Below are 25,262 nucleotides of genomic sequence, written 5' to 3' on the forward strand. Positions count from 1 at the left end.
CTGGAAAACTGGTAGTTTTCCCCATGTGAAAAGGTGACAAACTGTAGGTGCAATAGTCAGGGACAGGCAGAATTCCAACAGTGCAAAAAAAACTCTATCCTCACTTCTCTGCAAAGACACTCCATGACATACACAATTCAAAGCACTGGATGACTGGAGGGAGAAAGTCTGAGGAGGAACTGGTTTCCATTTGTGGTTTCTAATGCTACAGAGTGCAGACAGACTGTGTGAGTGCACACTTCGTCCATTTGCATAAACAAAGGTGCTCAGCAGCCTTACAACTCTGGAAAGAACAATTCCTCCTACTCATGTGAAGACAATACATAAAGCACCACTTATTTCAGCACAGAATACCTGAATGCTCAACATGATCATTTTGGGAATGTCTTTTAAACTTAAATAGCGGGTGTGTAAGACCGTGTGTAAACAACTGTGACAGAGACTGCACACACAAGGGAAAGGCTTGTACTTCTACTGACCTATGAACTTCGAATTTTTACAAAAATCTGTGGTTTTTTAACTCATTTTTGAGTTTTACTTTGTTGCTGAGGGCTTAGCCTCCTGGGGGTTGGAGGAGAATGACTATGTCACATGGCTGCCTTGTACAAGCCAGTCACATGTTGCTGCTCAACAAATAAACCTTGAACCCAGGGGAACTCTGCTATGGACTGTGACATTTGGTTTCATATTAGAGGCAGGTGATTTGTGTACTCTCATCTTTTCCACAGAGATATGAGACTTACAGGAGTGCTATGCCCCAGTGCTGCCCAGCCATATCTCCAGCCGACTCAAACAGAGGTAGTGCAACCAAGGTGATAGTGGGGGCAATTGTCAGGGGGCCGATGAACCTCATCAGAAATCCAATCAGGCCAGAAAATCCAACGAAGATTTGAAAGCAAGAAGTTACAATGATAGTTCCTTGCACCTGGAAAAATGGAGGATGAAAACAGAGGTTGGAAGGAACTCCACCTGTTGAGCCTTTTCTTCATGTCAGTGCAAATCCAGCATGAGAGCCAGGCTCAGTCTCTAGTGACAGGCTGGCATAGAGGCCTCCTGCTGACAACAGTAAAACCTAGCTCAGAATTACATGTGGGAAGGACCACCAAAGCAGCAGCACAGAAACTACACCCTTGGCTGATGGATTTAGTCCTCACCAGGGCTAATTTTGTTCCAGAGATCACCCCCTCCCTGTCCCCTTGGGCCACCCAAGCATGCATCACCTGCCTTGCACTCTCCTGCCTGCTCCCCTAAGAGAGGGGAAAAGCTCTTGCCCCAAAACGAGGAGCAGGGCCATGGTCTCCACTGATCCTTCCTTGGGAAGGGCTTGGGTCTCTTCAGCACACTGCTGAGGCAAGTGACTCATCATAGCCTCTTTTTTTCCTGAGTATCAGTTTCACCCTGGGAACACATTTATCATCCTGATCTTTCCAGTGTTTGATAATCACTGCCAAGGAGCCAGCAATTACATTCTGAAATGCTGCTCACCTCGTGTCAGCTTCAGCCAGGGATGGGGCTGCTCTCTGCCTTCTCAGATTTGGTGACAAGCCCAGGCTGGAACCTCTATGGTGCTCAGCACCTTCCTTCCCCCAGCTCCAAAGGGAAGAGAAACACAGGGGCTGGGTGAATGACCCAGGCTGAATCGAGATGTCAGCGGTGCCTTTGTGATAGATTTATGTGTATCAGCAGAGAGCAACCTGTGCTGCACAGCAAACCCCTTTCAACACTTCCCAAGAGGTTTGGAAAACACACCAACAAATGGATCCACAGAGGCAAATTTAGTCACTTGCTCTGATAAAGGCAATCGATGTAGAATAAGGCAGTGAGGCTCCTGACCTTTCCTCCTCCCTTCTGATTACCTAAGAATGTCCTTTTCCTTAATATTTACAGTAGGTTTTGCCTTGCATTTTTTTAACTAGGTTTCCTTTGCTTAGACAGGGTTCTTTCCTCGAAAATACTTTCCCTCCCTTTCTTCTTCTAGGCTAACCATGCTTTATAGAGAAGGGATCTGACTGGACCAGTGGAGACTTTGCAGGGACCATAAATCACATGAGGAGATCTGCATGTCCCCTGTTCAGCAGCAGTGAAGCACCTACTTTTTTGATAGAGAATAGATGTTTAAAAAGCTGCAACAGCTTGAGGGCCAAGGTTCATTGGGAATAGAAGTTTCTCCAGCTGTGATGGCCATGACATGGTCAGGCACTTGACTGAAAGCAAACAGCCCTGATACAGAGTAGGTGCCACTGAAAATGTAATATACCTCTCGCATCCGTGTCTGCCAGACTTGGATGAATTCTGGTGAAGAGGTATTCACCAGGGTGGCGTTGTTTGTCCAGGCAGGGCACTTCCAGTTGGGGAGAGACAGCATTGCCAAGGTGGGGGTCAGGAATGTTAAAGTACCTCCTTGAATAATAGGCAGCCTGGAAGAAAAGCAGAAGGAAAAAATAAAAAGTGAGAGTGCTAGAAACCCTGCTCCATAACGGTGAGAGAAAGGAAAGCAAAATAAATTTAAAAATCAGTCTGCCCATGGCCTCTGACAGTATCTTTTGAATTGTTGTGGCAGGTCACCATCACTGATCATGGGTAGGAATTGCTGCCCATTGCATGCAAGAGCAATGACATGGGGTAAGAGCTGAGGTTAAAATACCAGCAATGGAGGGGCACATTGGTGCTACAGTCCAACCCTGCTACCCCGTGTTAAGGAAAAAGCAGCGCTTCTAATGGCTGATGAGACCACAGACCTGCACAGAGTAGGAAAAATCTGGCGGAGGGAAGAAGACCAAGGAAGAAAGACGGTGAGACGCTGAAGAAAAGCTCAGCATCAGTCTTGCCAATATCCAGTTGCTTCCTCTCTCCCCTTTGGCTGCTTTGGTTTTCTCCACAACGTGCTCATGCACACAAGGGCACGCACTAACTACTCTCCATGTCACAACAATCCTCGGTCTGAGGGTGATAGAAAAGGTGACTTGGCTTTCAATATACTGAGTTTTAATGCCAATTCCTCTTCTGCATTTCAACTGAAACTAGAAAGGAAACCTGCATGGAGGGGTCTATGGGCACTGACTGGGTGAGACCTTGGCTCTCCCCCCACACCGCACATCTCCTGGCTCCTCGGGGTAGCAAGGAGCATGCATTTCCAGAGGAGTTCAGCACTGGCTTCATGCAGAGATTTATACAGCAGAGCAATGCTCCTTTGAGCTACACCAGCCTCTTTTCCATGCATGAACAAATGAAGACAGACACCTAAAAGGCCTGACTGGCTCTCCAAAGCCCCACATAAGCCCCCATTGCAGTGCAAGTTTTTTTTAACCATTCCTCTTGTGTGCTTGAAAAATCCTGAGCTGCCTGAGGCACAACATCCCTGAAACAGCCAAAGGAAATTTCCAAGGTGCCTCTGTTTTCCTCCCTTTAGGGAGCACCCCTAGGAGGAACCCCCAAAGCAACCTTTTCTTGTGCCAGGAGCTCTCATGGCACCTGTTCAGAAAAGCCATGGGACAGCAGTTCAGGTGACTGCTTTTGCAGGGCACAGCTTTCCCTGAAACAAGAGGAATTTCTAACATTCTTGAAATAAGAGATGGTGTAGCTGTAACAGGCCACGTCTCTGTCACCTAAACTAAATATTTACACTAGTCATGCACAACTGAAGCACTGTCAAAGCTTTGAAAAAATTTTGCTGGGCAAGGCACAAAAAAAAAAACCCAAAAAGAAACAGAGAAGGCCCAGGGCCATGACTTAGAATCTAACAATAGAGTTATAGTTCCTGTTGTGTTGGTCCCTAAGATATTTCACAGCCAGTGTTGGCATGGATGAGCTCAGTGTTGCCACAGGCAGGCTCAGAGCAAAATGGGGTGCCAAGAGGATGTTCATGGGGTACACTGAACTTTTTTCTGTGAGGTTTGCAAGAGGGAAAGCTGCAGAAATAGGGAAGGCATTACTATGTTTTGATAATCAGTATATGATGTCCAAGCATTTACTAAGCAGGACTCACCATAATGGGAAATGACCTGTGTCTCCACTCAGGAGCCTCTGATAGTGTTTCCAGCGACTGTCTGGGGCCCACTGCTGCTTTTTCATGCTCTGTAACATGACTGAGCTGCAGGTTGCAGTGGGTCAGCTTTTCCCCTGGCTATTGCTTCATGAATGTCCTCATGCCTTATAGTTGGGGTCAGCAACAAGGCAATTGCACCCTCAGCACGGCAAAAGCCATTCAAGTTAATCCCATGGGAACAACTCCTTACCCCTTAATTTGATCTGTTGTACCTCAATTAGCTGTTCAGCCATGGGGGAGAGAGGCTCTCTGCTGCTCTTTAATCCCCAGTTAACAGAGAGCAGGGGACATTACAGCTCTCAGGAATGCACCGAGGCACGTTTGGAGGGTGCCTGGGAGAACTCAGAATGCCTGAATTGCACCAGCAGTGATGGTCATGCACTCCAGCCTGACTTTAGCGGGTAAACCAGTTTCTCTGTTTTTTTTGTGGTCAAGGTGCTCCTCCTTCCTCCACTAATCCTGTAACAATGTAGGAGAAGGGGAGCACTCTTCAGGAAGTTTGTCTACAGACACCTTTTAAGACTAAGAGAGATAGAAAAGTTTCAGTAGTGAATGAAGCAGAAGGAGGAAAATCATTTTGTGGAGCTGGCAGTTGACCAGTGATTAACCAGAGTCCCTCAGATTCAGAAGACAAAGAATGTATAACTTTTGTCTTTGAAGCAAAAAACATGGGTTCCCGCCATACTGGAGGAAAAAACAGCCTGTGGAAAAAGAGAGACAGCACAGAGTTATGACAAGGGGAATAGAAGAAATTTTTCAAGGTCAGCAAAGATACAGGATCTTTCTGGAAAGGGTGAGTACTTGCAGTCATCTCTCTCATTAAATACTTATTTTTCTGGGTACTGAATGGCAACTCCATGCTCATCTCACTGCTAGCTGCTCATCAGCAAAGGATTTACCTTTTATGCCACAAATCCCTGAACATGGGAAGTGGCACCACCTAACAGGATGTGCTGCTGAACTCTTCCCCGAGTCCCTAAGTAGTGGCAGATGGACTTCACCCCTAGAGTTTCCTGTAGAATTTGTGCTCTCTTGACCCTGGGCCCAAATCAGAAGGGCTCCTGCCTCAGCTGGAAGATCCCTGGAGTAAGGAGCAAGCAGGTACTTTTTACTGCATGTTGCAATGCTTTATTATTTTGAGGACAGATTCCTTATAAGCCCAACAAAAGGTATATGAAGTATCAGGAGATGCAAAATTCAGCAAGGTAACCCTGCAAAGCTCTCAGCAGTTTCAAGGTGCTTTGGCATGGACCCTGATCGCCCAATGGTAACAAATGACTCACTGATAAACTCTGCAACAGGGTGGTGGCCTAGCTCACATTCACAGTTCTTGCATTTGGCTTACCTTACTCCAAAGAGGACTTGGAGCAGGGTGCAAATTCCTGAGACAAAGATGATGGTGTTGATCAGGTGGCTCTGGGTCAGGAGATCATGCTGGAGGCAAAGGCCTTTGGAGAGCATCAGTGGGACGGCTACAAGACCTCCCATGGCTGTCAAGAAGTGCTAGGAGCCACAGAGAAAGACTGGGTGAAGAAGGACACAGAACTGGCTCTGTGTTATTACCATGGTGGTGAGAGAACTCACAGATTTGTGCTTGGGTGATACTAGCATTACCCAAGAATTGCAATGCACCCACTGAAATGTCTCCTCCTTTACATGTCCAAAGACCTTTTGTAGTGCTGTGGACTTCCCAGGCCACTGTTAGATACAACCAGTTTATCCCCAGCATCTGCAGACAAAGCTGTTGGACATACTTTTCCAGGAAGCTGGGGACCTCCCAAGGTACAGGGAGAGAGCAATCAGGCAAAGTGAATGCAAATATTTTAGTCCATCTTATTTGCACCACAAAGGATGACATAAAAAGCTGGCAAATTGGAGCTACATGTTTTTTGCCATCACTAGCTTTTCTCACACAGCACAATTATGGATAACCATAAAAAGTGAGTGCCAAAGAATGGAAGAATTGGGCATTGTACTTGTCAGAAGAGTCACAGACATATTTCTACAATGACCTGTTGTTAATGACTAAATCTGAAAACAATTTTTAAAACCTCTTTTTGTTTTAATTATTAACTTATGTTGTTCACTCTCACTTTGGAGCACAGCACTGCAGTGGTGGAACTAGTGGCACTCAGAAACACACTTTATTAATTACAGGCATGTTTTATTAAAATTATCATGCAGATGTGTTGGGTTTATACACTCTAAGTTTCCATTTAAGAAAACAAAGTACAAAATTCCACCAACCTCCAAGCACAGTCCATCATTATCCTAATGACTCTGAGGTCTCTTTTCCCACAGGCTCCCTACCCAGCATGGCATTGGTGGCACTGGGTCATTTAACACACCTGGGCACAGACACCAGCCAAAACTGCGTGTGGCCTGCTGCTGAGTTTTTGTTGCCATGGGAAGACAGAAGCTCAGAAAGCCCTTATACATTTGGCTACCTTCAGCCAAGGTACCCAACATGTTCTTATTAACTGTTTGACCCCAGCCCCAGGACCCTGCCCCACATTTGCACTTCAAAGGGTGCAGTGTAGCTGTGGGCATGATGATAATAGTCAGTGCTCAGGATGTCGACCAAAGGACTTGAGCTCACTAAAAGCCAGCCTCAGAGCTCCATTAAAGCTCTGTTAGAGTAAAACACTTCCAAATTCAGGTTTCACCCCAATTACTGGCTGAATAGCCATGTAATTTTCACTTATTCCCAGCCTCCACCTGCTTTCCCATCTCACCTGAATGCCCAGCAGGATGGACAGATACCAGGGAGGCACATCTGTGACAGTGTAGCCAAGCTTTGTGCCACTGTGGCCAGTGCCTCCACCTTCCTCTGGGACACAGGCAGCATGATCTGGTGAGGAATGGCAGTGGCTCCCATGTTTACCCTGGACAACAGGAGAGACACTTTGTTAGCCACAGCCTGGCCCTGCAGATGCCCAGCAGCCACTTCTCTCGCAGCCATGCTCCACATCTGGCAGGAATACCTCCTGTGTAGCTTTCAACAATGCCATGATATTAAAACAAAAATAAAAACAAAAAACCAACAAACTAAACAAAACAAAAAAACAAGGAGGGGAAATTAAAACAGAGGCACACAACATATAAACATATATGGAAAATTTTTGTATGTGCTGGTGTGTCTAGGAAGAAACACTAGAGGGTGTCTCAATTTCAAAGGGACATCCAGACAAAGTGTGTTAATATCTAGTTAAGGATGAAGAAACTGCAACCAGAAGCAAGGAAGAGTGCAGTAGGCTTATCAGTGAAAGCTGCACTGTCCTCTGGTCTCTGTACCTTCTGGCAATTCCACCCAAACAGCATTTCTTATAAAATATGCTAAAACACCTGGCTACCACTAATTACTGAGTAGAAGCACATTTTATATTTAATTTCCTGGGTCTTCTCTTTCAATCTCCTTATGCTCACCTTTACCAGCGTTCTGCCTCAATAAAGACACCTGCCTTTTGTCCTACTAGAAAACCCTGCTCCTCCAGAGGATCTGGGTGAAACACAGGGACACCAGTAGATGGGAAATCCCAGCATCCATGCCAAAGAAGCTGGCTGAAACTGCTACCCAGGAAAGCTCGGGTCTCCTCCCAGGGAGTTCTATGCCTTTCAGAGTTTATTTATATAAAGATTCATTTTGCCAAGGAAAGCAAAGTAGTGCTTTGCTTCATTTGCCACAGCTTTTCAGCTGAACAAATTCTCCTGGTTGTCTGTGCCTCCTTCCAGCCCACTCTGACCCCTGTGCACATAAACACACACACACACAGGGTGGAAGGAGGCTGCCTGGGAAACCACAACACTTAAAGCCAGATGCAAAAGCTAAGTAAGATCCCAAAGCATTTGTTTCATCAGCCCATCTCCAACTAGCAAGTCCTCAGCACCCTGGGCAGCAGAGGGCTTTTCTGGGCTGAGATGCCTTGCTCTATCAGGCAGGGACAGAAACCTGCTGTCTGGAGAAGCTTGATCAGTTTATCTGCACCAAACTTCTTTTTGTTTTTTTATCTTCCAAGTCCTGCAGGAACCTGAAGACACCAAAATACCCAACACAATAGCAAAGTGTCTGCGGTAACACTCCTGGCCTACCTACTGATGGAGGCAAAGAGGTAGTGCTGTGGTCAGGAACAGAGATATAAAATTAATGTCACATTCTGCTGTAAATTTTGCAGGCATGGCAGATTATTACCAAAATCGTTTGCCTGAAACCTCCAGGTTTGCATTCTCTTGGTTGAGTCTCCAAAGTCCCATTTTAGATCACACTGTTGAAAACAGGCCATGTAATCCCTAAGACCCCAGACCCTAATATTGTTATTGATCTGAACTGTTGTGTGAGGGGTGGGGAATTCAGGTTCCCCAAGGGTATAATTGCTCATGAATTTCTTTGTTCAAGGGCCCTCCCCAGTGGCACCCAGCTCAAGCTGTTTCTACTGCAGTACCACTCAAATAAACTACCTTAATCAACTTAAAGCCTGAGACTCTGCTCTGGGATTCCTACGATAGAGAAGCCTCTTTAACAAACACAGCGTATTTATCCAGCCTAGGCAAACTGTGAGCATTACAGATACTTCAAAATTGATAGGTGAAGGCAGAGTTAATTCAAACTGGACTCAGGCATGAATTTCAAGAGCAAAAGTTGTTCCTTAATAACTCCCTGTGCAGACATTTTCATTTCAGAACAAGAGAGCCTGAGCCATGGATTAACAAATGTACAGCAAGGTACTTAAGACTGCCCATGCATGGAGTCATTTGGAGACAACTACTCCTGAATAACACCACGGGTAGACAAATGCTAAGCTAGGCAGACAGCAGTAAGCTCCTTTCTTTTCATTGCAATTTTCCCTGTATTAACCAGGAGGCATATTCCAGCCAGGCAGAGCCTGTGCCAGTAACAGCCCCTCATGATCATCACATGAGCACCTGACCCTCCCCAGGAGCTGGAGGGGAGTGACCAGGGCTCATCGGGAAAAGGATGGAGTGGAGATATCAGGATGAGAAAGGAGCAGAGGCACTGGACTCAAACTGAAATGCAGGAGGTACCATCTTAAAATCTGAAAACATTTTTTTTGCTATAAGAGTGACCAAGCACTGCACAGGTTGTCTAGAGAGGTTGTGGGTTCTCCATCCTTAGAGATATTAAAAAACTGCCTAGACACAGCCCTAGGCAGCTGGCTCTGAACAACCCTGCTTGAGGGGTTCTGGAGAAGGTGATCTCCAGAGCTGCATTCCAACCTCAGCCAGCCTGTGAGGCTGAGATGCTGGCAGGAGGACAAGGCAGGGGCAGACTGGAGCAGGGAAGGGAAACCACTGTTGGGGGTTCTCACCCCAGCTGCTCCCATGAATCCAGGGGACCAGTACACCTTCTATGTGCCTCAGGCTCCAGACACAGCACGAGAGCCCTCAATCACACCTTAAATAAGTGTATCAGGAAGGCAGTCAGGAACTGAACTGCTTGAACTACAGGTAGAAGACCTTTGTCTTCTACCTTCTTTAGGGTGACTCAAACCATAAAAATTCACAACTCCGATTATGTGTTATGGCAGAACAAGTTAAAATGGAGAGCCTGTTAAAAATAACAAAAGAAAACTCACTGACTGAGCACTTCCCTGAGGCTCTGCCCACAACTCCACTGCACAAAGCAAGCTCACCCAGAGCTACCCAAGAAATGTGGGACTTGTACTCTAGGAGGTTAAATGCTTCCTCCAAGGTAGCACAGACAGGCTGTCTGTATCAAGGTAGCAAGACGTTTGCAGGACCCCACTCCTTCACACTTGCTGACAGAAAATAAGCAAAATTTTTTGTTTCTAATGGAGGTGACTCCTGCTTTGGGATAGGAAGAGGGCTGTCATGTCCCAGGACCTTTCCCATGGCTGTTTTAGCTAGCAGCATTCTCAGAGTACCACGCACCCCTGGACTGGCACATCATTTAGAGCTTTTGCTACATGTCTATAATTCTACAGGGTGCCCTCCTCAGCTGACACCCAAATCGCTTCTTCACCCACCTTTCTAACAATTCACCTCACTGGAAATAGGTCCAAAAGACAAAGAAACAGTGTTTACTAGGCTAAAATTCTATTGTAATTTTTCTAATGATTACATAAATTGCTTTACCCAGGAACACAGCCACAAGCTCACCTGTTTTTCAGATACACATGCACTGCCATTCATCTACATTATCATTTTAGAAATAGTGGAGGGAAAAGAAGTTAAAAGGGTACCAGAGAGCAGAAAGTATACTCAGCCTGCAGCAGCAGCAGGGGCTGCAGTGAGGAAATCATTCCTCAGATTCTTGTCAATAAGAGCTGAGACAGAAGTTTACCACACACCAGAATCATTGCAGCAGCCCAGGCCCCCAGCTTTCCCCTTCTCCTCCTTCCACAGGGTTTGCACCTGTTTATGCAAGAATTACCCTTCAGAGGGCAAACTCACCACAAAGCTGGGGTTACCTAGCCTGCTGATATCTTTGTCGGAAGAGGGTGACATGCCTTCCACTTGCCTTCACTGACTGCCTTGAAAAAGAACCAGTCCGAAGAGGAAAGCCTCCCAAATTGCCACTCCTTTCAGTCAAAACAGCCCCAAAGAAACGGGGTGAGAAGATGCAGAAGCTGGATTTCAGGAACCAAACAATGCTCAGTCCTAGCTATTCATGTGAGCTGTACTGCAGAAGTATTTCCTTTTCTTTGGCTTATATAAGTGACTCCTTTTCTCCAGCTGATTAGAGGACTGGCATTCAAATCAATCTGGAAAGTAGCCCAGAATTCCTTGGAATGAGAGAACCAGGAACTCTTGACAGAAGAACTTCATCCACAGCTAAGGAGGCTGGAGGATATCAGAGAGGCATCCCACACAGCCTTGGAAATTGTTGCTTCATTATTGTTTCAACAGCAACTTGCATTTTTTGTGTGGGTTGGGCCTGTTTGAAGATCTTTGTTATCATCTTTGGGATATTTAATTACTAGATAGTTTCACTTATTTCATATGTCAACTACTTTATATTTTGGCTGATGTACAAACATTGCCATCTTGTAGGATAGTCCTATTACAGCCTGAAAAGAATGAAGCTTTTACTGTGAATTTATTTATGGCAGCAACCAAGGACCAAATGTTGACATATATTTGTTGTTTAGCTTAAAAGAATTTGAAATAGAATGAGTCATAGTTGTAATATTGTGTAATTTAGAATACTGTTTGATTAGCTTTAGTTGCTTAGCATGAGCAGCTGGATTTCCTGAAACCTTGAGCCACAAGCTGTGGACTTTCATAGAGATATGCTTTTGACTGAAATACAGTTAATTTTCCTAGTAACTGGTACAGTGCTGTGTTTTGTCTTTAGGATGAGAAGAATATTGATAGCACACTGATTATTTAGTTGCAATGTTTATCCTGAGTCTAACACTTTTTTAGTTCCCCATGTTCTGCCAGCGAACAGGTGCACAAGAAGTGCAAAACAGAAGATAAGAATGCTACAACCATCAACTCAATAAAATAAGGCAATGGCCTGCATGCATGAAGACAGAGAAAGAGTCCAGTAAGATATTAGAAGACCCAGACTGAAAATCACCATTGGACTAAAAAACTGCATTAAGAGCACATGAAAGGCAGGTGTGTAATCTTAAGCATTTAGTTGCCTGGGGATTTCTTTGTTCGTGGTCCCTCTCTAAAGTCATCCAGCTCAAGCTGACGTGCTGCTGTACCACTCTATTAAATTCTTTATTTTTATACATTCTGATGCCTGAGACTCTTTTGTGGTGGAGCCCGAGTGAGGAGGAAGTGCACCCAAGAGCGTGTGTGTGTGTGTGAGTGAGGAAAGGAACACCCACTGGCTGATGGAGCTGCTTACTGTGAAAGGATTTTGGTCTCTGCTGGTGTAATCTTGGGAGGGGGGTGTGTGTGTGGGTGTGACTCCTGGAACACTAAGGCAACGGCTTCTCTTTTCGTACAAGTCATCAGAACATGCCACCAAAGAGGTACAGAAAACATAAGATTGAAAAAAGAGGACTTCAGGCCATCTTATTATTCCCGTACAGCTACGAATCCTAGCTCACAACCATCAGATGGCCCAAAGCATAGTTACCCTCTTCTTAAAGTAGCTAATGGTGTTAATGCTCCATCAAACCATTCCAGCCACCCCACCCCCACTTAGATTAAATCCTGTTTAATGGCTTCCTAATGCAGTGAGCTTCCCAGACCAATTGCAAAGAACTCCTTTGGAGAGGGGCATGTTATCACCTACACTTAGCGACCAGCCATTGGCAATATCTCCTGGTTTCCTTGAAGGATGCAGTGGAACTGAAATAAACTCCAGTCCCTATTCCTTCTGTAGAGCTTTGGTATTCTCAGATCTTCTCCTGAGATCAGCACTGTATTACAGGATAGGACAACATCACCCTAAACACCATTAGTGAAGTTAAATCCTTCTGGACAGATAAATTCTAAGACATCAAAATCATTGAATCACAGGATGGTTTGCATTAGAAAAGACCTGGAAGATCATAGAATCATAGATTCAGAATGGGCTGGGTTGGGTTGGAAGGGACCTTAAAGATCATCTACTTCTAGAGTAGAATGGCACAATATTCCTCTGGGCTAGTCTATAGTCTCAGTAAATTTTTATTTTTATAAAAAACGTCTTCTACCTGCTAATTTCAGCCCAGCATCTGTTCAATGACGCCTCAGTCCTGCCATAGCCTTGTTTTCAGATGAGACCCTGGCATTCAGTAACCAAAGCTTCTTAAACAATTTAAACTTGTTTAACATCCAAAAGGCAGGGGTGCATAACAACACCTGTGTCACCTAGACTAGCATGTGATACTGCCCACACAAAAGAGCATTAAGTAAACAGAATGAGAAGAACAAAATAATAATAACAACAACAATCCTTTTCCTCAAAAAAGGCTGGGCAGAAAACCAGTTTCCCCCCCTGGGTAATCCTGCAGTGCAAAAAATGCACTTTTTAGAGTAGCAAGACATGGTAGATTTTAATAAAAAACACAAAAAGGAAGTCCTACATAGCCAAAAGCCTGAACATTAAGCCTGTTAGGAATGAAGAGTTTAACAATACCAGCCTCTGGCCAACAGAAGGTTAATAATCTGTATTTTAGATGAAGGTTATGAAATAGCACAATGTATTATGTCAAAGTAGAAATTTATGGAGTCCATGTGAATATCTTGCCTTTGGAAATAAGCAAGAAAAGTAGGAAGTCTCTGTGTACATGCAAATATTTGTATACATAATGTATACATGCACATTTATGCACATATTTAAGTGTATATAACAGGATTATAAATAAATTACTAAATGGTGAGGTTTTTTCAGAACAAGGAATTATTCAATTAGCAAAAATGCCTGTTTGAACAGCAATGTTGTGAACTACTGAGTATTGATGACAGTCAATTATACAAATGACTTTTAAGTATAAATCAGCAGGTACACACCTTTTCAAGTTATTCACAATGTTTTAGAAAAGGAAACAAAAAAAATCCTGATTGCCTTTAGCCTTGTGTGTCTGGCATATCTCTTCCTGTCTCAAGTGACCTGGCCAGCTGCTCATGACAGTAAAGGTCGGCTGAGTTTTTGCCCCTGAGGGGGCATAACTGACTTTATGACTCTACAATGCAAGCACTAATACTGGAGCTGCCTTTGCCTTCAGTGAGTACCTCCAAAACTTCCAGCGCACCTTAAAATTGGAGTCCCAAGTGGGATAGATTCACAGAGTATTCTGAATTAGAAGGGACCCACAAGCATCATCGAGTCCAACTCTTAAGTAAATGGCCCGTACAGGGATTTAACCCACAGCTGTGGTGTTATTAGCACCACATTCTTTCCCAAGTTATGAACCAAGCAAGAGTGACTGGCAGATGAAGATGTCTAAAGCTGAATGAGAGGCATCCCTCCATGGAGGGCTCTGCACATCTAACCCGGGGAGGTGCAGATTTGCTGAGGTGTGCCAAGCCCCTTGCTGAGAGAGCAGGTTCATCCACAGTGCTCTCACAAACCTGTGAATTCAGCACCTGAATCCCACCTACTGGGGTTGAACAAAGGTGTGTTCAAAGGGAACTCAGGGCTATGAAATAAAAGCGGTGCAGTTTAGACGAGGCATGTCACGGACACTGTGCAAAAAAACCCAACAAAACACCAAATACTACAATCACCTTTCTGAAGAACAGTTTGTTCTTCAACAGCTCTAGCCCTGGTTGGTTTGCATGAAGGATGTACTAGCAAGAGAACTAAGCACGTGTCTTGCAATTACTAATTTAGTTACAAAACACCTCTATGTCCTGTCTGCAAAACCTTCTGCAAGCTAAGAGGATTATCCATGGTCACTGACTTGAAATTAGTACCTGTGTGTTCATTGAATCATAGAGTAGTTTGAGTTGGAAGGGCCCTTAAGTGTCACCTAGTTCCAAGCCTCCTGCCATGGACAGGGACACCTTTCACTAGATCAGGCTGCTTCAAACCCCACGCAACCTGGCCTTGAACACTTCCTGGGACAGAGCATTCACAATTTCTCTGGGCATCCACAACTTCTCCAGAGTTCAGAATTCAGTAGTGGGAGTGTGGGAGAGGGACACTTTTGCAGAGGGAAGATTTAAAAGGTTCAAAGGGGCACAAGAAAAGGTAGGGAGAAATGTCTCCTATTCAGGAGAGCTTTACCCACCATCCAGTGCATCCCCACCAGCCAGAGGGAGATCTGAGTGCAAACACAAGAGACACTTGAGCTAGCTTTGAAAACCATCAGCTGAGCATTGCCTTGCAGGTTGCTGTGATGGAAAAGCAGCCCTTGAAGGAGATCACCCACAGGGAATATACCACAAAGGCGGACAGCCCCAGCCAAGACTGTGGAGCTAGGAGAGCTGCAGCCTCATGGCCATGACAGCTTCCCCACTAGCTCCTCCTTCCTCTTAGCCTTCCTCACAAGCAAAGGACTGACCTGGGGCACAGACAGGCTCCTCTGCTGAGCCCAGGGTCACTCCCGGCAGGAACAGCCTGGTGCCCTGCTCTGGTTCCCAGCTCGATGCAGATGTCTGCCTCTGGAGAGCAGGAACTGGGAACAGCACTGAAATCCCACTCCAGCAGGATATTGATTTTGTAATAATAAGCCCCTTTATCTCCCTCAGCCGCAGGCTAGCTCTTAAGAGCATTAGCAAAGGGTTAATCCGTGTCATCTACACAGCATTTCGAGCACAAGCGTGCTTGTTGTGTCACGGGGGTTTTGCAGAGCCTGTTCGTTCCCTGGCATGCAGGACGAGACGCACTGCTGCCGGCCCCGGGCGGACGGCCGTGCTTTTGGCTGCGCTCGGTGCACAGCTGCTGCGTCCCTGCGCATCCAGCAGCAGGGACGGGCACCGCCTGGGGCTCTTCCCACTGCCCGCCAGCAGGAGAAGGTACACAGATTCCAGGCTTAGGCTCAAGAGAGGGAGCGCTTCAGGGTCGGTCCTGTCCAGACAGATGTATTCCCAGAGCCCAAGGGGCTGCCAGGAGACAACGGGGCTTGCACCCAGGGCATGCCCCAAGGCAGGCTCCTCTGCCGTCAGCGTTACACTGTCACACAGCCCAGCCTGCCTCAGAACTTTTACCTTTACTGCACGAGCAATCAGCACAATCCCTGCAGTCACATGGAGAAAAGAAGAAAAAAAAAAAAAAAAAGAAGAAAAAACCCAAAAACTCCCAAGAAACTAGCAATATTCACTGAGACAGGGAGGAACATACCTCCTTGGTCTGCTCTCCAGGGGGAGCCAAGGAAAGGTCACTGCTTAAGAAGGATTAACCAGAAAAGTGAAGAAATTAGTTTCTGAGCAAGATCATTATGAGTCATGGGAGGTTGAAACAGTTTTCTTAAGAAATCAAGTAAATCCCTTGGAGAGAAGTCCAGAAGTACCAGCCCAGCCAAAACAAAAAAAAAAAAAAAGGACTGAGATGGATGGACAAACAGAGCAGGATTAAGGCGTTCCCACATCCAAAATTCCATGGAGGTGACAAGAAAACTCTGCAAGTGCAAGAAGGGCCAGAGTACTGCTGAACTACTCCAAGTGGGAGCAAGAGCAAGTCCCAGTGCTGGGGAGGAAGGCAAGCAAGGCCCAGCCACTGCATGGCCCCACAACTCCCTCCCACTCTGCAGACACCCTCATCTACATCCCTGTGTTGGGATGGGATGTGACAGGAGCTCGATCCTGTCTGACATTTTTATTTCTCCTTTATGCACTACAGTAAATCACACTAAGATGGTAAGACCACTGCTGGGGTTTAGAAATAGAAACTGCTCACACATCTAAGGCAACATTCCCCCTCTCTGAACCCACTGAGGCAGCCATAGGCAGCCCAGCACACTGGCTACAGCCAAAGACCACAGATATAAAAAGAGAAATGAACAAAAACGGACCCGTCTCCATGCAAAGCTGTATTTGTGCCAATGCTATTAGTGAATAACAGCCTCTAACCCTTATATCTGCAGTAAGTTCCAGGACAGGCAAGAATGCAGTGCAGAAAGGGCAAAGGAGACCCACAGAGCCAGGGGAGCTCCAGGGGGTGCAAGAAGGGGAGAAGAGAGCCACAGCAGGGAATGCTCCAAAGTCACCTCAAAGGCCTGCTGGTCACACAGCTGCTGTACTGGCTGCTGGGGAGAGCCTTGGCACAAAAGCATTGCCTGCTCCAAAACACCTGGCTCTCAAGCACTCAGGCAACATGGAGCATCTTTTCTCTTCATGGGTGTACACAAGTGACCAGGCAGGCGGGGTAGGTAAGAGCAACATTACATTCCAGGAGGCAAGAGTTGATTGCTACTATAGCCCCTCCACCTATAAAACATCAGAGCCTGAAATGACAGGCAGAGACATGCCATGCAGAGAAAAGAAAAAGGAAAAACAGATTTCTCTGCAGTTCCCATAGTGGCAAAGTCAGCGGAATTGCTGCTATGAAACCCTTTTGATTCCCATGGCTCATATCTCACTCCACTGCCATTGACAGAAAATCAGCCCTAGGTTCTGGCAGGAAGGAAGAGATGAGCACAGGAGGGTCTGCAGCATAAGAGTCTCAGCAGTGAGCTCGAGCATGGATTTTGGCAGGAAAAGGAGGAGGAGAAGGAGGAGGGTTCCTTATGTGCAGCTCCAGCACCTGGAGAGATGTTAACAGCCAGTCTCTGCAGGCAGGGGCTGTAAAGGATGGATCCTAAGGGTTTGCTCTTTTCTCACTCCCTTTCCCACACCTGTTTTCCTTCTCCACGGGGCTCTGGAGGCGAGTGGCCAGAGCAGGGCTGGCAGCGCTAGGAGCAGGGACACAGCTTGTGCCGACACGACACGGAGGAGAGGCAAGTCCCGGGGGAAGAGCGGCTGCTAGCTTTGCTGCTCAGGGCTTAATGCACTAAGAGCCCAGCTGATTCCTGCTCAGATGCAAAGGGAAACCGCAGGCGCTCGGGGCGGCCAGGCACCCAATGGTGCTGTGTTTCCCCAAACCATGACAGGACAAAGGTTCGGGAAATGCATCGTCCTTTGCCTGCTGCCCTGGAGCTACCTGAGCCTTGCCTGGAGTGATGCTACTGGGCCCGGGACCGCCTCACCTGCTGCAGGACACGTCAGAAAGGGGCTGCCCAGCGACGCTGCCAACGGGACCGATGTGCAGAGCAACATCTCAGGTACTTAAATGAGCGATCTCCTGCCTGTCCCTCTGCGTGCTGCCTGGGGCCCCTCGGTGCAGGCACACGGGGGGGAGGGCGCAGGGATGCAGTGATGAAGGCATGATGGTGCTTCTCTCGTCGCACACAGCGGCACTCCCAGGCCATGCGTAGAGGCCACAAGGCTTTGTGGTGGCCACAGCAGCTTCTGTGATATGGGAGAGATGTGTCGCACTAGAAGCAGTCAGGAGGCACAGGGAGGGAACTTGGCAGTTAATGTTTTCCTTTGAGAGTAAAGTCCCTCCTCCATGTTAACATCTAAGCATATCATGATGGACCAGCTGTCTGCTCAGTGTATGGGTGCACTGAACACATCCCTATCCCTATTCCCTCCTCGACCCTTGGGAGGAAATGGAGATTTTTTTTTTTAAAGCACAAATAATCTCCAGCTGCTGAGGGTGATTATTTTTCTTTAATCCACTTTACAGGACAAAGCACGGACCATTACCCAGTGAGTGAGATACAGCCTCAGGGCTGCTGTGGGGTGACTACCCACCTGGGGCTTGCAGCAGCTCAGAGAGCCCATGTCATACTCCAGATCATGGTGACTATTGGCAAAGGTCATAACAACCAGTGCTGGACAATGTAATCACACGAGATCCAGCCCAGGCACTCTGCAGCCTCCCTGACACCGCTGAATTAACTCATACAGACATCTGCACTACCTGTTGACAGCACTGCTGATATAAGAGAAAGTCTCATCTTGCTCAGCCTGATGTTTCTTGTAAGCCTCACTGAACTAGAAGCCTACACCATCTCAGTAAAAGCAGAGGGAAACCAGACCTTTCTCTCATATTAGCTTTACTATTATACTTGGAATTCCCCACAAAAGTTACCCCTAAGCTCGATAAAGCACATTTCTGCCTGAAGGTTTTAAGCTTGGTTAAATTAGAGTTGATCAGAGTATTTTCCTTTAATTTAGGATATCGATACCCATGATACCTGCTACCACACTTTCTGGCCTTGTGGTAGAATATCCCAGGTGGGGGGATTGGCAAGCACATGGTCAGACTACCATTCTTTTTGGAGCCTACCTAATTTTTGGCTCTCCCTAGGTATTAGTGCAATGCAAAAGAGATGGTCTAAGCAGGATAATTAAGTAGTTCTGAATAGCTGTGAGTTACAAACTAGTTAAAAAATTAAAGGGTGGGAAGAAAAAAAGCCTCTCTCTCTAGCAGAGAGTAATAACTATTTCTTTGTTTTGAGTTCCAACCAACAATATTCCCTCAGAATATTGTATTATTAAAAAACATTCTCTTCCTTTCCTTCCTAAAAATTGCTCTCTATGTACTCTCCCCAGCCTGCACCTTTCCAGTCTCATTTCTGCTGTTCAGCAGCTGCTCACACTGGAGAGTCTGCAACTGAAAAACCTATTTTCCAGATAAAGCTGCTAGACTTTCTAATGTATTTCCTTTGGACTATGCAAAAAACCACGCACATGTAAAAAAACCGCAAGAGTGACACAGGGGCCTGGCAGCCCTTTCGACAGCATCACTAGGCGGGGGTGTTTGTCACCACCTACGCTTAACATGTCCCCTTCTCTCCCAGTGCCATGCACAGCTCTCCCCCCGCCACGCTACGGATACTACTACGTGGACAGAGGCTCGGGCGTCTCCTTGGGCTCGGTGCTCGTGTACTGGTGCCAGGAGGGATACCGGCTGGTGGGCAGCGAGAGGCTCGCCTGCCTCCGCCAGGACAGCGCTTCATCCTGGAGCCATCCCCCTCCCCAGTGCCAGGGTAAGGAGCCCTCGGGCGGGAGCCAGCCCTGGCACCCGCTGCCAGGGGCTCAGGGGCGGCCGGGGCAGCGCTGACTCGGGTGCGGAGGTGCAGCCACCGGCCCTCGCACGGGGGCTTCCTCCCTCTGGCCAAGGCAGCGAGGGCAGCAGGAGGTGGGGTGAGCCAGCCACCCTGAACAGGGAAAAGAAGGTCCAGCTTGACCCAGCTGGCTGTGGCCAGCACCGCTGAAGTGCCTGCCCCAGCAGCAGCACTGCAACAGCGTTTCAGGAGCTGCAGAAGGCAGGGGGGTGCCAGGGAGTCAATTCACCTGAGATCAGCTCAGCAGATAACCAGACCTTCCCTCATTCCCAGTAGCTGCTGCTCGAGTCATCAGGCCGGGTCAAAACCTGGTACCGGCTGACTCCTGGTGCCAGGCACAGGGAGTCCAGGGCACTGCCAAAAGCTTTCCCAACAGGAGGAAAACCGAACTTCACAGTAACCCGGCACATGCCGGCACGTGCCAGTTGCAAGTGGCCCTCCTTAATGCTTCTATTTTTCTTTTTATATTTTAACTTTTTCCCCTTTTTAGCTGTTTTCTTTCACCCTTTTGCATGCTTTCTTTTTTACATTTTTCAAGGGTTTTTCCTTTTTAACTTTTCTCCCTTTTTGACTTTATTACATTTTAATTTTTTTCTACTTTTCCTGTTTAATCTTCTTACTTTCTATTTTTAGGGCTTAATTTCTACTACCCTTATGTTTTATGCAGGACACATCAAATGCTTTACATTTTCTGCCCCGTGTGATTATTTTATATTACTCATCTGAAAAAAATATGATGTGTTAATATGGGGTTTTTTCCATCAAATTTCTGGTGTACTGAGCCGGCGTGGCATCAACCACGTTCACCACTAGCTTTTATAATGGTTACTAATAAATATTCTCTGGAACGTCGCTTTGGGGTTTACCTGCAAGGGGGACGGCGGCCGGGAGCAAGGGTGGGTCCCTTTCCCCGGCCCCGCTCACCGCCCCTTGCCCGCAGCCGCCCCGCAGCCCGCGGGCACCGGGTCCCGCATGGCGGTGGCCGCCTCGCTGCTGAGCGGAGCCGTCATCCTGGCACTGTCCGTCTCCTTCGCCGTGTGCTGCTGGCGGGACAGGGCGAGGAAGAGCCGCGGGGGGTGAGTACGGAGGTGGTGTGGGAGCGGGGGGCGCGGGGTTTGGCAGGAGTGAGGAGCAGCTGCGGCAGCTGCGGGAGTGTCGCTGCTGCCATCTGCTGAGACACGCGGGTTGTGCCCACTCGGGACACTTGAGACCCACTTGTGCCCTTTCACAACCCTCCTGCTCACACATCTGGAACTATCAAGCATAAAAAAAAGTTAAACCACTGCTCCAAAGCCAAGATATGCTTGACTGTGGAAGGGGTTTCCATCAGTGAGGATGCTGCTGCTGCTGCTGATTGCAGAGGGGGCTCCTCTTACATGCCTGAGGAATGGGATGCCATACAGAGGGACCTGGACAAGCTCAAGAAGTGAGACCATGGAAACCTCATGAGGTTTAACAAGACCAAGTACAAGGTGCCTGCACCTGGGCTGGGGCAACCCCAGGTATCAACACAGGCTGGGGGATGAACAGATCAAGAGCAGTCCCGCTGAGAAGGACTTGGGGGTGCAGGTAGATGAGGGGCTGGACATGACCCAGCAATGGCACTCACAGCACAGAAAGCCAATTGTATCCTGGGCTGCATCCAAAGCAGGGTGAGGAGAGGATTCTACCCCTCTGCTCTGGTGAGACCCCACCTGCCCTGCTGCATCCAGCTCTGAGGTCCCTAAAGCATGAAAGACATGGACCTGTTTGAGTAAGGCCCAGAGGAGGCTACAAAGATGATCGGAGGGCTGGAGCACTTCTATAAGAAAGGCTGTGAGAGCTGGCATTCAGGCAGCAGCAAAGCCTCTAGGAAGATCTTATAGCAGCCTTGCAGTACTTGATGGGACCCTACAAGAAAGAGGAGCTACAAGCTTTTTAACAGGGCCTGTTATGACAGGACAAGGGACAATTATTTTAAAGTGAAAGAGGATTGGCTAAGGTTGAATAAAAGGAAAGTGGGTTTTATAATGAGGGTGGTGAGACACTGGAACGAGTTGCCCTGAGAGGTTGTAGATGCCCCATCCCTGAAAATATTCAAGGTCAGATTGGATGGAGCTCTAAGCAACCTGATCTAGTTGAAGGTGTCTCTGCCCATTGCAGTGGGGTCACTTTCAACCTAAATTGTTCTATGATTCCATTAGCTTGGTGATCTACAAAAAAGCTCCCCGTTATCAGAGGAAGAAAGGAACACACAGTACGTGGAGGATGGTTAATAGGAATATCACTTTTCTGAGGCTAAGTTCAGCACAACTGTCTGCACACAGCCCAGGGCTGGGAGGGAAAGGAGGAGCACTCTTCTCTGGAAATAGCTGGGAGAAAAGTCATGGTGGGAAGCAGGACTGGACAAACAGAGGTAGCAGGACCACAGAGAATCATTTCTGCAGCAGCACCGCCTGGCATACACTACAGTCCAGCAAGGCCTCTTTTGTGCCCTGGGCAAAGGATTACAGTAACAAGGACCACGCAGCCTAGGAATACACCTTAACCAAGAGCCTAACTCATTATCAGAAGTGCACAAGGACAAGGAGAAAAGAAAAATCCCTGCAAGCAAGAGAGAGCATCTCAGTCTTTCAATAGGCACCAACCATACCTCTCCCCATAGGCCTGCTCTTCCCTAGGTGGTGCAACCCTTTTCTGCAGGGCTGAAACAGCATCAGTCCTTTCCTCGGGGAACGGAGGAATGGGGTAAAAATCATTGGGTGACAGTGTTACCTTAGGATACAAACATGCCAGATCTTTCCAGGGGTGTGAGCAAATAAAAGCCAGACCACAGAGCACAAAGAAAGCACCTGCACGGGCATCTCTCTCTCACCACTTGGCAGGAAGCAGCAGCAGCAGAGAAGACGAGCCAGAGGATGGAAGCGTGACCCCTCCATCCCCGAGAGGGGCAGGAATGCTTTTGGCAGACTCAAACACTACCACCGGCGCGATTACCACCTCTCGGCCGTCTCCAGCTCTGTGTTCCCAGGGGCATTCGCAGGCTGCAATAACCTGGCTTTCCAAAGGTACGGTTCAGCACCGCACCCTGCCGCTGCCCTCCCAAGCTCCTCACACGGGGACAAGAGCTGCTCCCAGACTGCCCGGAGGCAGGAGCGGCCAGCTGTAAAAGAGCTCGCGTCCCCTGAGCAGTCAGCGAGTGCCCTGCTTCACCCTCCGACACGCTCCCCACCTAGCCCCCAGCTGCAGTGAAACGCTTGCACCCGCTCTTTTTCAAGGGGGAGGGAAGCCGGAGGCCCGGGGCTCCCCTTTGCCCTGCCTCAGCATCACCTGGGTAGGCTGCAGCCTCCTTACCATGCCCTGTCCCGCTTGCCTTTCCCAGCAGCCCAGCCCAGCAGGCGAAGGTGCCCTTGGAAAGATGGCGCTCCGAGGCCCAGGAGGTGCTCCTGCCGGTGCTGCCGGCCGGCCCCGCCCCGGGCAGCGGCCTGCCCGGCCACCTGCCCCGCACCGCCCTGCTGCCGGCACGCCTCCGCGGTGACCTGCTGCCCTTCCGCGGCGACCTGCTGCCTCTCCGCGGCGACCTGCTGCCTCTCCGCAGCGACCTGCTGCCCCTCCGCGGCGACCTGCTGCCTCTCCGCGGCGACCTGCTGCCCCTCCGCGGCGACCTGCTGCCCCTCCGCGGCCACCTGCTGCCCCTCCGCTGCGCGGGCCTGGAGCAACACGAGGGCTTGAGCCAGTTTGGAAAGCCGCTTTGAGAATTTAAACTGCCATTCCACTTCCTTTTTTTTTTTGTTGTTTTTTTCCCTTTTAACGCTGTTAACTCCTTGAGCTCAGGAAGGAATTTCAGAAAAGCCAATTACTGCACCTGGGTTTTGAAACGGAGAAAACCTGTCACTTCATGCTGAAAGACCATTTTTTATATAATCCTTTTATTTCCCTCTCCTGTCCAGCAGTGCACATTTCAAACAGGAGTTTCTAGGTTATAAACTTCTTAATTGATCATTGATCAAAGTCAAGTCTGAGCAGCCCCAGCTTAACCTAAAGTCTATGTGTAGACTTCTAGGTTTTGAACATGAGTCTGATTTTCTTTTTAGGGCTCTTCTAAAGGCTGAAAGTGAAAACAGACAGATACCAGGAACAAAGAATGAGATTAAATATCTAGAAGCATTTACAATTAATTGCAGTTGAATATAGATAGAGACGTAAAGGTTTTTTTGTTGGCATTCAGAAGTCACCATATCCTCCCACTTCTATACGGACAATCTTTGACTTGGAAGATGTACTGACAAGAGTGCAAAGCTAGTCAGTCAAGGGGAAAACATGAATTTATCTTTAATACAAAGAACTTAGCACATCTGAAAGAAACAAAACAACACCTCCCTCCAAAAGAAGAAAAAAAAAAAAAGTAAAAAAGGAAGGAAAAAAAAACCCAACCCAAAACAAACCTCTTGGGGATTTTTCATCCCTTCTCTCCAACATTAGAAATTCAAATCATAGGTATCAGGACCCATAGCAGGACTCAAAGAGCTAACCTAAGCACCATCAATTGCATTCAGAAAGCAATGACACCATATTTCTGTCCATCATTTCCTGGGTGGAAGTCCAGGGGCGTGTTCCAGGAGCATATGCAGAGCCTGGCCAGGCAGCTTCAGGACACCTCAGCCGCTGTTTGCACCGCAGGACAGACCTGTGCATCTGCAGCATGCCTGAGGCACTCTGGGCACACGGGGCTCCTTGAGTAATGCGGCATCAGGTCTGCACAGAGATGCTGCTGGTACCCCGGGAGGCGCCGTGCTATTAGAGGAGGGCTGGCAGCCCCCAGAACTGTTGCGTGCATGGGGCTGGGAATAAGAACGAGCACTCCAGCATGCCCTGTTGGCTCAAGCATCCAACATGATACTCAAGCAATCCTGCTACAAAGGCTGGGAGTTGTAGTCTGCTGACTTCGTCTCTGTCATTTGCACCAAATTTCATAGAAAGAAACCTTAAAAAGATGCAAGGTAGCCCTTCCTTATGATAAGAGAAGGTTTGACAGTAGATATTGATACCGCTGCCACTTTTCCCTGGAATGAGGGCTAGGGACACTGGTTTTTTTCTATTTCTAATAATAAAGGAATCTATTCCGATTTCACCTCCTATGTCTTTTTTTTCTTTTTTTTTTCACATGACCAAGCTATGGGAAGTCTGGAAGCAGGTGGTAAAACTTCTACATATTCCTGGGAAATTATGATGTTGACAGTGGCCATTTACCAGCAACTGCACAAGAAGCAAGAAAAATCTTTCGTTCTCTTAAAGGCAACTAATGCCTTGGAAAGGACAGGAGAAACAAGACCTGCTCTGAGCTTCCCTTCAGCTCACATCCTAACCTTGCCTTCTCCTCTCTCTTTTTCCAGCCAAGTCTAATGCACAGGGAGGGGAATAATCCTGTTTCAAGGTAAACTGTTCAAAAGAAAAATTGAATAGTATGGGAATGAGACTTTTCCTATCTATTTCTTTCTCTGTTTCTCTCCCTTGTTATGTTTTAATGAATCCAAAAAACCTCACTACAATCTTCTCTCTCTCCAAAGAGATTTTTGTTAAAAAATACATTTGGGACTAATTTTGTTCTTCCTTGGATCTGAGTGAGGCTTTAAAAACAAAAGTGTGATTTCTTTGCTACATAATATTAGAGAGTGACACCTCTTTTCACTATAAACTGAAACGATGCACATTGCAGATATAAAGAATCTTCTGCCAAACATGTCCAGAAAGTTGCT

General features: G+C 47.4%; 1 protein-coding gene and 1 pseudogene across 5 annotated transcripts in view; one reads left to right on the forward strand and one right to left on the reverse strand.

Moving 5' to 3' along the window:
- The window catches only part of LOC137474757 (solute carrier family 23 member 1-like), a 33,313-nt gene extending 9,157 nt beyond the window's left edge, over positions 1–24,156 (reverse strand). The window contains exons 1-5 of one of the 5 annotated variants that reach the window (XM_068191593.1): positions 23,952–24,156; positions 6,781–6,930; positions 5,391–5,548; positions 2,258–2,417; positions 744–925 (exon numbers count right to left, since the gene is read on the reverse strand). In XM_068191593.1, coding sequence (XP_068047694.1) covers positions 744–925; positions 2,258–2,417; positions 5,391–5,548; positions 6,781–6,930; positions 23,952–23,969 — 668 coding nt within the window. In that variant the 5' untranslated portion in view covers positions 23,970–24,156. Of the gene's footprint in view, positions 1–743; positions 926–2,257; positions 2,418–5,390; positions 5,569–6,780; positions 6,931–10,474; positions 10,962–23,951 lie in introns of those variants that run through there. The other 4 variants (XM_068191592.1, XM_068191594.1, XM_068191596.1 and 1 more) reach the window with 4 other exon arrangements.
- On the forward strand, positions 17,496–23,261 carry LOC137473521 (sushi domain-containing protein 3-like; annotated as a pseudogene).
- Positions 24,157–25,262: the final 1,106 nt, after the last annotated feature.

Source organism: Anomalospiza imberbis, chromosome 5, assembly GCF_031753505.1.
Source record: "Anomalospiza imberbis isolate Cuckoo-Finch-1a 21T00152 chromosome 5, ASM3175350v1, whole genome shotgun sequence".
Taxonomy (NCBI): Eukaryota; Metazoa; Chordata; class Aves; order Passeriformes; family Viduidae; genus Anomalospiza; species Anomalospiza imberbis.